The sequence below is a fragment of the Eulemur rufifrons genome, chromosome 8, assembly GCF_041146395.1.
Source record: "Eulemur rufifrons isolate Redbay chromosome 8, OSU_ERuf_1, whole genome shotgun sequence".
Taxonomy (NCBI): Eukaryota; Metazoa; Chordata; class Mammalia; order Primates; family Lemuridae; genus Eulemur; species Eulemur rufifrons.
In genome coordinates, this window is record NC_090990.1 from 53,835,440 (window position 1) to 53,847,668 (window position 12,229).

At 33.6% G+C, this 12,229-nt stretch overlaps 1 protein-coding gene across 1 annotated transcript in view; it reads right to left on the reverse strand.

The window, feature by feature from the left end:
• Positions 1 to 327: 327 nt before the first annotated feature.
• ANKRD13C (ankyrin repeat domain 13C) overlaps positions 328 to 12,229 on the reverse strand; it is an 81,050-nt gene continuing 69,148 nt past the window's right edge. Inside the window, exons 10-13 of the mRNA XM_069478073.1 lie at positions 7,363 to 7,442; positions 5,658 to 5,756; positions 2,742 to 2,842; positions 328 to 653 (exon numbers count right to left, since the gene is read on the reverse strand). Coding sequence (XP_069334174.1) covers positions 523 to 653; positions 2,742 to 2,842; positions 5,658 to 5,756; positions 7,363 to 7,442 — 411 coding nt within the window. The 3' untranslated portion in view covers positions 328 to 522. The remainder of the gene's footprint in view (positions 654 to 2,741; positions 2,843 to 5,657; positions 5,757 to 7,362; positions 7,443 to 12,229) is intronic.

A 12,229-nucleotide genomic window follows, 5' to 3' on the forward strand; every position in this document is an offset into this window, starting at 1 on the left:
TACTGAACTATATATACATAATGTTACATAGTTTACATTTTATGAAAACAAAGCTTGAAGGAATATTTATAAATGTCACCTTGAATATAAGATGACAAGTTTAAAAGGGCTTCATATCTCTTAAGACATTTAATTTATGTTAATGGTCCAGGAGTGTTTTAGATATAGATATAGATATAGATATATTTATATGCATATATATTTCAACAAGAAGTGTAAAAATTTTTAAAAACAAATCACAGCACTCATAGCTGCTTTACATACGAAGGTCTTAGGGTCATTAACGTGTCAAACTATTATGTTTATAATATGTATATTTTTTTAAAAGACTGAAAATGGCACATCAGGAAACTTGCTAAATTCTTATTAGAGGCCCATTTCATTATATCATATTACTGATGTGTCGATTCAATGTGTAATTCCCTTTTCTTTGCTGAAAGCATTTGTCTCTTCTATTTGGATTCACTTTTGGGGTCTTTGCATTCTCCTTCCTTGGTTAGATGGTATTATTTTCCATGTCAGTTAAAGATCAGGAAAACGGCTTGGGTCTTCCTTGTAGTCATCAGGTATAGTAAAGATGGAGCCATCAAACTCATCGTAGCGAAACTCCTGAAAAGTCACAGTGGCTGTGATCGTGGGAAACACGGGTATATCTACAGAGAGAACAATGAATGATAACATTGTAAAATCAAACATTAATCTATCTATTCATAGACTATAAAGTACTACTGGAGATGACCATACTCTTTAAAATGTAAAAAACCACTACTCAAGGACCAGAAAAATCCAAATGTATATTTAATACTGAGTGTGTATCACTTGGGCAAGGGTCTGGGTATTGACTGCTGAGGAAAGAAAGACATCGAGGCATCCAGAATTATTTAAAAAACTCAAGATCCTATTTCTTCCCAATCTTAAGAATATAATGCCAGATTCCACCAGTCTTTTTTCTTTTTCTTAGGGCAAAGGAACAGCCACTTTTGTATGTTTTGCATTCTGACATCTTTTCTTCACATTATAATATATATATTATTCTGACTCTTTGAAAAGAACTGATTTATTTTCATTCTTACTAGCCCAAGTTAAACACATCAATCCATTTTTGTTTTAATACACTGAAAACAATCCATCACTTAAATATGTGGTATAAAAACAATCTCATCAAAACTAGAGTAACACCATACCAACAGACCCCAATATTCTTCCAAATGAAATATATTTCTGGCTGTACTTTTTTATAAGAGAAATCTGGCATTTAACATGGGCAAATACATTAATCATTCTGATTAGTTTTGTTCCTAATATGAGTTACTGGAAACAGCATAAGTCATAAAACTTAGGTTCTGATTCCTATCAATAATTTTACTTATGAGCCTCAGGGAATTCATGTATGAAATAAACACTGAAAATCCCTTCTGAAATAAGTCTATAAAAGCTAACTCAAGTGTCTGTTGAGGATAAACACATACAGTAAATTAAGAATGACTGATATAAGGTAGTATTTTATTACAGAAAGCAACAGTCTCATGTAAAAAAGAAAATAAAATACATTAGACAAACACAAAAGTCAACATAAGAATTACAGTGTTTCCAGTTACTTCTAGAAAAAAAACATTCATTTGTGCCTACTATGTGCAGATGCTGTTCTAATGCAGGGGTCAGCAAACTAAGGCCTTCTGCCAGGACTGTTTTTAAAGAGCCCATCAACTAAGAAAAGATTTTAGATTTTTAAATGGTTGGGGGGAAAAAAAGAATAGTATTTCAAGAAGTGAAAATTACATGAAAGTCAAACTTTAGTGTCCATACGTAGTTTTATTGGAATACAACATGCCCGTTCATTTACTTGTTGTCTATGGCTGCTTTTGTTCTCCAAAAGGAGTTGAGTGGTGGTGACAGAAACCCTATAATGGCTCATAAAGCCTAAAATATTTATTATCTTTCAGAAAAAGTTTGCTGACTCCTGTTCTAGGCATTAGATATACATCAGTAAATAAGAAACGAGATTAATGCATTTACAGAGATTACACTGGTTGGGAGAGACAGAAAATAAGTAAAAAGTAATGGTGATAAGTATCTAGAGAAAAACAAAGCATGGCAGGGGAATAGGAAGTCTCATTGTTGGGGATAAGAGTTGTTGAATAGGGTCGTCAAAGGAAAACCTCAATGAAGTGACTTTTCAGCAAAAACCTGAGGTAAAAACAAATTGGAGGAAGAAAATTCCAAATGGAAGGAACAAGAAGTACAAAACTCCCAAAAGGAAAGTATCTTGTTTTTTCTTGGAGCAGCCAGGAGGTCACTGTGGCTGCAGCCGATTAGCAGATGAGGTCAAAGTGGAAATAGGCAGCCAGATCAGGTGGGGTTTAGACCAAGGAAAAGACTTTGGTTTTTACTCTCGATCAGACGAAAACCCAATGGAGGGCTGTGACCAAAGCAGTAATGTACCTTAAGTTTTGCCAGATGTAATGAGAATATAATATAGGGTGACAAAAATGACCTTCCCATAATTTTTTTATTCAGCATGTGTTTATTGAAAGCATGCTATAATGCAAAGAATGTGTGACAGTAAGGAAAGGGGAAGGGACAAAACATGAATATCCATGCATATAATTACTTAAAAACTTTACAAAAATGTAAGCAACTAGGAAATCTATTTTCCTTTAAAACATATTTCTCATTAAATGTTATAGAACAGCTCAATATTTCTAAAAGACAATAAAATTACACCTAAATTTTTCTCTTACCTAATTTTACAGGAAATCCTGGAGGAAGCTTCATCTGAACAAATTCTCTAAGCTTGTTAAAGTGCTTGAAGGGAGCTATTACTTCTAAAACATTCAATAATCTGAAAAATGGAAAAAGAAAAAGTGTTTTCATGTTGAAATTATTTCTTTGTGTCCTTATGTTGTTTTTTAACCATATGCCTCAAACTTACACAGTAGTTCTGACTTCCCCATAGTAAGGATGAGGAAATTAGACATCTTCTTCCTCTTAAATTTTTTATTATTCTTTTTACTTTCACAGTTTGTAATTTTTATTTGTGCATAATTGTTTGATTTTAGGTCCATATTTAAATGGTTCAAGGCTTACATCAGTCTTCTTCCTGAAGTCTATACATTTCTGAGTTCTTTTATTTAGAATCATTGGGTACCTGATTTTCTTTTTGGGTTTTTTTTTTCCTTTCTTTTTTTTTATTTGAGAATATTATGGGGGTACAAATGTTTTGGTGGGTGCCTGATTTTCACTGACAATCTATCATGTGTGTGAAGGGCTCTTAAATGCTTAATATTCTTGATTTCTATTTGCTAAAAGAGTGTTTCTTACCTTTATACTTAAAGGGAAATTTAGCTTACATAAAATTTCACATTATCTTTCCCTCTGAACTATTCCATAATCACTAGTTATTAAACTTCAACTTCTTTCATGTTTCAATTGGATGGATTTCATTTTCAAGTAGTAGTATTTTTCTTTCAAAAAAGACCTAAGACTGCTATATTTCTTGAATTCTTTTGTATCTGAGAATATCTTTAGTGGCCTTGATACACACATGACAGTTAGTCATACTATCAGATCACACTTTCTTTGCTTCAGAAATGTCAAGATGTATGAAAAAACTTAAGGCCAGGATGATTTTGCCCCTTTTCTGCCTGTATGTCTTTAGATTTCTTTACTAACAATTGAAGCCCAATAGTTTATTCCTTTTTTTTTTTTTTTTTTTTTTTCCTGGTAGAGACAGGTTCTTACTATGTTGCCCAGGCTGGTTGAACTGTGGGCTTCAAGCAATCCTCCTGCCTCGGCCGTGCAAAGTGCTGGGATTGCAGGTGTGAGCCACAGCTCCTGACTGAAGCCCAATAGTATAATCAGGATAATTTCTGTTATTAATCATTCTGTTTCAATTTTTCTTGGAACCTAATGTTATCTTACAGATTCAGTTCATTGCAAAGAAATTTTCTTCTATCATATTTTCAACACTATTTTGGTTACATTTTGGAGACTCTATTTAAATGGAACAGCCATTGCTGTTCTTACACTGAACCATCTTTGTCCTCCATATCTGTTTGTTTCTCCAATCTCTTTAATCGCTTTTTCTACTGCATTCACTATGAGCTGTCAAAATTTAATTTTTAGTCACATCTATTCTGTTCATTGTTGTTTCTAATGTACTTGTTTTATAATAGTGCTGTTTAGTGTTCAATTTATTTCCTTAGCTTTACAATCTCCTTTTCATTTCATTCTACTGCCTTATCATCTCATCTTAGAATGATCTAGTTTACTGATTTTTGTGGCAGGTTTTTTGTTTGTTTTTCTGTAGCATTAAGAAGGAATTTTCTTCTTGCCTTTTATTCTAGAATGAATTATTTGGCATTTACTGCTGTGTTCCTTATTTCATTTTTTTCAGGTGTAGTGATTGTAATTGCCACATTTTATAAATTCTAAGACACCATTTTTTCACGTAATAGCATATCTAAAATTGGGATAAATCCTAAAATTGATGGCATTTTAAAATTAGCCACAGTTTTCTTCTTTATTAGTAAGTAGAATATAAAATTGGTGCATCTTTGAGTCAACTGGGTCCTAGATATGATGAATTATAGCAGATTTGTACATGTGGCTGTCTCCCTTCCCACATTTTCTGAGATTTATCTCTCTCTGACCTAACTTGAGGGCTGTGTAGAACATTCTATCTGCTCTTCTAAATCCTGGGTATGGGGCAAGGTCAGGTAATATGCTACACGTATGGACTTTTTTGGAAAAACATGGGTCCTGCTCTCTTCTCCAACAATTTTTTTTTTAATGTATTAGGTCAGATTGGAAAGGGAAAGAACTAGTAAGAAAAGATAGTCTGAGACTTTAATTCATCCCCCGCTCCCCACTTTAATGAGGAGCTTAAAGCTACAGTTTTATCACAGTCAGCTCTAGCTGCTTATCTTCACTCCACCCATCTCTCCAAATTAAATTCTTTTTTTTTTTTTTTACCCCAACCTACTTCAGGGGCAACAAATTAGATTTCTTTTAAAAGGAACACCTGGTGAGTACAGATTTGAAAGGATATAATCAAGATGGTCACTGCAATATTATTTAACATGATGACAAACTACAAATAATCAAAATGTTTATCAGTAGAGGAATAATAAAATGATAGTATATCAATACTATAAATTACTAAGCAAAAAGAATATGATGGACAAAAATGTAATTACTGTATGAAATTTAAGATACACTCACTTTTAAAAGAAAAAAGGGAACTCAAAGAACAAAATAGGGATTATTCTACCATTTTTATTTTAAAAAAATGCAAAAACAAGATTAATCTAGACAAAAACATTATAGTCATTAACTATTAATGTTGTAAGAGAAAACTATCACTTTTTGTTTTATAAATTTCCATACTTTTAGACTTTTTAAAAATAAGCATGTATTCATATATTACTTTTATAGTTTATAAAAAACTACTCAAAAATTTATCTGGTTAAAATAATGAAAATTAACACTTTTGTGAACCAGAAAATTTCTAGAAGGGTACACATACTATCAAGGCAATGGCCCTTTGCTTTTACATTTCAAAGGCCTCAAATGCACCACTCACATGTAAATATTATTATAGTCTTTAGTGTTTAATAGCTTCTGTCATAAACATTTATAGTTAGTAACAAACTTACAACTCAATCCCTAAGGGAAATTCCTGGCTCATGGCTATTGTGGCTTTAAATGTTTTCTTACTCTCTTTGCACACCAATTCTCTACCCAGATGAGGAGCTCTAAAATGGAAAAAAAAAAAAGAAAATGTCAGAAAATTTTTCCCATAGGCTATCATCTTCCTAAGAAAAATCTGTTAATCTTCCAATGATATTCATATTTTAATTTTTCTTAACCTATAGAAATAAAATTATGCTAAAAGGGAATAATAGGAGTATAAGAAATGAGACGTGAATAACAAAAATATTTCAGAAAAAAATTATCAGACCTCAAGTAATTTCACATTGAATATAATTTTAACAATCACTATTTTTAGGAACAAAGAAAATCACTAGAAAAAAACAAACTTTAAAAGTATCCCTGTATATCTTTGAAGTCAGTTATTCAATTTAACCTCCTTTACTGTCTACTACAGTCTCAGCATTGATCAATAAAAAGTATTATGAAGAATAAAGCATTTTATATTAACTATTATCAAAAGACAAACTTAAAAAATTTTAGTTTAAAGATCTAACTGGCTTTTATTTGTAATTCTAGCATAGGGGAACAACATGTTCTATAAAATAGAATGAGTGTTCCAATGAGCTGAGCAGAAGAGGCTGGTTTTATGGACTGAAAAGGGATGAAGACAGCAGAAACAGGGAACAAAAAGCGATCTAGTCCTTTCAAAGCTGTTTTCCTTATAGCGTTAAAACAGAGAGAACTTCCTTACCGTGCTAACTCAAGTGGACTATAATGTTTTATTTTTTTGGAAAACTGATCCACTTCAAAGTTCAGTGCACTTAGCAGAAGTAACTAAATTCTGGATTGGTCTGGTTTGTCGGAGCCTAATAGGAGGCTAGTTCAAAACAATGGCCTCCCACAAATTTTGTTTAACACTGTAACATATTACAATAGAAACATTTTGGAGACATTATAAAAATATAATAAACCTTTCAATAAGAAAAACAAAATGATGACAACTTCCTCCTACACAGAAGAGGGCAAGTAATATTTTATTATCCACCAAAATGAAATAATGGTTGGCAAGAATAAACTTTAATTATTCATTCAAAATAAACACTTGTATTATTCATTCATTATTCTTTTAGTCAATAAGTATGTGCTGAGTACAAGCTATATGCTAGGTACTCCACTAAATGTTAGTAATAAATGTTAAGCAAAGGTCCTATGGAAGAATGGTGGGATGTAGTCTATTGTAGGCTAAAACAAACAAACAAACAAACAAAATGACAAGAGATGAGCTTGGAAAGGCAATGAGGAGACAAATAGTGAATGGCCTTACACACCATGCTAAAGAATCAGGATAATCATGAAATACAAAAGTTCACCATACAATGGGAAATCTCAAATATGCAACTGTATTGGGCAATTCCCTACATTGTATTTCCTTAGAAAAATGTCTCTTATAGTTTTTTTGGTGTGTGTAAACTGGCAGGAGGGATGTAGAAGGCGGCTCTATAACCTTATTCAAAGACTGTGCATAATTTGGGATACTCCACTCTCATCATGCTTGATCCATATTTTTAAAAGGTAAATTAAATATTCAGACAAAATTATACCAATAACTCTCTTTAATTATTACATCCAAATAGCCACATACTCAGTTTTTATAGCTTTTATTCTTTCTAAAAACTAAAGAATACATAAACCAAAGAAATCCCTTACTTTCCATTTTCAGCAGATATGTATTCTTCCCATGTAATAGTGTTCTGAGGAGGCGGGGTAAGGGACTGTCTTCGAACCGGCTGCCAAAAAATAAAAAAGGGGTTGGGGAGAGATAATGAAAGAAAAATGTTATATTTTTTAAAATATAAAATTAAAGCTTCCAGTGAACTATTTAAACTACCAGTCTACTTAATTTCTTAATTTACAATTCTTGAAGAGGTTCCTTCTAAGATAGTTCCATGGTGATTTAAGCTCTATTGGTAATATTTATTATCAATTTTTTTCTAAATTCCAATAAGACATGTATCAAAGTAGTAGTATCCATTCATTCAATGTTTCAATCATCTAAAATGTTCCTGGCATTATGCTAGATGCTGAATATGGGAGCTACAGAGAAGTATAAGAACTAATTCTGACTTCAAGGAACTTGTAATTCATTTGGAAAGAAAAAAAATATGGTTATGAACAGTTAACTAGAAATACAAAATAAAATATTTTTAAAGGCCAAATGAAATTGTAGAAAACGCAGATGTTCAGGAAAGATGATAACCTTCTATGGATAATAAACCAAAACTATGTGATTGGACCTCATATATAAATGAAGATAAAATAAAAAGTATTTTAAAAACGGAGAATTAAAGGTAAAAAAACACAAGTAGACTCATTTATTTGAAGTCGAGACAGAAGTTCAAAAGGGAGATCAACAATAGATGATGAAGATCACAAAGATCATATTTTAAAACTTCCACTGTGTCTTCGTTAAATATGAATTTATATCACTATAGGATCAACTGGCAATAAAGAACTAAACTAGGGAGTGAAAGTGGAAATTGAAAATTCCTAAGGAAAAAATAACAGGACCCACCATGGAACAAAATGGCAATAAAAAAGACTATCATAAATAACAAGAAAAATAATAACATCAGGGAGGGTCCCATTCAGAGGAGTATAGTTTTGGATATAATGAATGTGAGATATTAATAGGCAGTATATTAGAGCTGTTAAAATCAAGGATTTTTTTTTTTTTTTTTTTTTTTTGAGACAGGGTAACTCTGTCACCCAGGCTGGAGTAGTGGCATGATCATAGCTCACCACAGCCTGGAACTCCTGGGCTCAAGCATATCCTCTCATTTCAGCCTCCCAAGTAGCTGGGATCACAAGCACATGCCACTATGCCTAGCTAAATTTTTTAAAACATTTTTTATAGAGAAGGGGTCTTGCGAGGAGGGGATGGGTGTATACCTATATGAGTGCAATGCGCACTGTCTGGGGAATGGACAAGCCTGGAGCTCTGACTTGGGGGATAGGCAGTACATGGGCAATGTATGTAACCTGAACTTTTGTACCCCCATAATAAGCTGAAATAAAACAAACAAACAAACAAACAAACAAAAAAAACATTTTTTGTAGAGAAGGGGTCTTGCTATGCTGCCCAGGCTGTTCTTAAACTTCTGGCCTCAAAGGATCCTCCCACCTCAGCTTCCCAAAGTGGTGGGATTACTGACTTGAGCCATCACACCAAGCGAAAATCAATGATTTTTAAGACACAAAACTGAGTTAGGATCCCAGCTCTAGTGAATTTGGGCAAGTTACTTTCTATTATGTCAATTTAACTCACTTGAAAAATGAGTATATAGCCTACCGTATTCTCATAGTTAAAAATTAAAGCAGATAACATATGTAAAGAGCTTAATGCCAGGCACAGAATAAAAGATTCAGTAAGTAATTATTATATATTGGGAAGTTCCTAGAGGGTAATTATAGAAAGAAAAGGAATTCTCTGACAAGATGAGAAATAAGTAAGAAAATGGAGGGCTGATAACTGACTCCTAAAAAATAGTTAGGACAAAAGGAGAAATAAAGGATCCAGATAAATAAAAGAAAAATGAGAGCACCAAAGTATTAAAATAAACCAGAATGTCAACTGAAAATACCTCTCAGATATAAAAATTATTTTTGAGCTGAAGGCAATTAACAAGCAGCAAAACGAGAGGAAAAACTTTCTCTATCCTCCTCTCCCTTTTCTGCCTAAAGATAGGATATAAATTCTCCTTCACTAGAGACAATTCTAGACTCTTACTAGCCCTGAGATAGCACCAGAGGAATCTGCAAGCAAAGCTTACTCCATTAGTTTCCTCCCATATATTTACCTTCCCACAGTTTCCTACCCTTGGAAACCTAAAACCACTTTCCCTTGCCCTGTCATTTCTTTACAAATTTATTGTTCTTTGTGTGAAGATGCTATATAAATGGAGTTCTAAGCCACTGTTTTGAGTTACTTTTCATTGACGTTTCTCCCATGAAGTATCTGCTGCATGCATTAATAAATTTGTTTGCTTTTCTCTTATTACTCTGTCTTTTGTTACAAGGGGCCATCCCAACTAAGAACTAAGTTTGGCAGAGGTAAAGTTGAGCCTCCCCTACAGAATCATGAAGGCCAAAAGACTGTTTCAATATCATACTACAGAGACATTAAAGAGAAAGAAGCCTGAAAAAAACGCCTTAGATTTTGTTGGTTAGAAATCACTGATGATCTTTGAGTAGCAGTAGAAGGATGTGGGAATGAAGGAAACTAATAGTTTTGGAGTATCAGGCGATAGGATGGACACGATTCTTTTTCTTGAGAAGCTTACAAAGAAACATACAAAAAATAGATAATTACAATTCAGGGTAATGGGAGTTACGATAGAAGACCTAGAGGATGACATAAATGCACACATAAGGGGTTTCTGATTCAGAATGGGGTAGCCAGAAGATGTGGACTAATGAGCTGAGGAGTCTAAAAGAAAGTGAACGGAATAACCAGCTGCAGGAAACTAGAGAAAACACAATGGTGAGAAAAAACATGATATACCGAGAAATTGCAGCTGTAGTGTGTCTAGTTGTATGAATAGCATACATGAAATTTTAGTAATAAGAGACAAGGGTAAGTGGCCAGACACCGAAGAGAAAGAGTAGTTTGAAAGGGTTTTGTTATGAAGTAGATTGTGCTTTACTCAGGAAGCAATGGACAGTCAAGTATTTTGTACAATATAATCTAGTAGTTAAAACAGAAATTTTGGAGCCAGAGTGATCAAATCCTGGATTTGCCAATTACTAGCTGACTTTGGATAAATTATTCAATCTATTTTGCCTCAGTTCAGTCAACTATATAACCTCACACATGGTTATTGTGAGGATAAAAATGGGTTGTTAAATGTACAGTGCTTAAACAGTACTCTACATATTTTAGTTATTGAGCATAGGCATTACCTATTTCAGGGCGATCATTCTGGTAGCAGTGTATAAATTAGGAAATTACCTCAGTAATCCAAATGAGATGATAACGGCATGCTATTTGGAAACGGATGGAGATAAATAGATTTAAGAGATCTTTAGGACTTTGTGATTGATCAGATACAGAAGTAAGAGGAAAGCCAAGAAGTCTAAGGAAAAATTTCAGGTTGCTGGCATGAGGAGATAATGGTGCCACTATCCAAGACAGAGAAAATAGGAACAAGAAAAAGGAATAAAAATTTTTGATCAGATTTACACATACTAAATTTTAGATACCTATGTTTACCCAAGTGAAGACAGGCAAAAACACTATATAGACGTGATGTGGAGAAAGGTCAGAGTTGAAGGTATGTATGTGGGTGACAGTTACTAATGTTTACATGGTAACTGAAGTTCCAAGTTTATATCCACTGATGAGATGCCAGAGATTTCTAGTTGTCTCCCCAATATTTATTCTCTCATTCTTCTTTGTAAAAGAACCTTCCTTCCAAATTTATGGCTGAACACATGACTTCTCAGAATAAGTATTTCTTTTCTAGCCATCCTTGCAGCTAGTTGTTACCATGTGACTAAATTCTAACCAATGAGATGTAAGCACAGCGATGTGTGTAACTTTTGAATGGATCCTCAAACACAACAGGCATGCCTTCTTCCTAATTACCATTCCTGCTGGCTGGAATATGAAACTCACAATAAATCATCTTATACCATGTGGATGAGGACCACATCCTAAGAATAGCAGAGAATTAAGACCCAAAAAAGGGCTAGGTCTGAGATTAATCCACAGAGCAGAAAAACCACACAAACTCAGATATTTACATGAGAGAAAAATAAACTACTATCTTGGTTAAGTCACCATTATTTTGAAATTTCTTTTCCTTTTTTAGAGATAGGGTCTTGCTTGGTCACTCAGGCTAGAGTACAGTGGTATTATCATAGCTCACTGCAGTCTTGAACTCCTGCACTCAAATGATCTTCCTACCTCAGCCTCCCGACTAGCTAGGACTACAGGCTGAGGCACCAGGCCCAGCTAATTTTTAAAAATTTTGTTTTTACAGAGACAAGGTTTCGCTACGTTGCCCAAGCTTGTCCCAAACTCCTGGCCTCATGCAATCCTTCAGCCTCTGCCTCCCAAAGTCCTGGGATTACAGGCTTCAGCAACCACGCTAGGCCTGGAATTTTTTATAAGCAGCCAAATTTATATCATAACCAATACTAAGTTTAATAAATACAGTGAGATATTATACATAATACTATGTTAAACAGCAATGGCCTATCAGCAGAATGACAAACAGGTTTAAAATCTAATTAGTGACCCTCATAAAGGCTATGGTAAAACATTAGATAAAATAGTATATAATGATATACTAGAAAGCAGAGAGACACATGTTAACAGAACCTGTAATTTTAGGGAAAACAGCTGGAAAAATTAAAGGTTGCTGCTCCAACCCAGAGCCACAGCAAAGACTAATCCCCTCTCCACCCAAATCTCTATTAATATATATGATTTATATTTATATATATATATGTTTTGCATTTTCATAATTAAGACACGTTTGCCACATGATTAGATACTATGGCATGTCACATC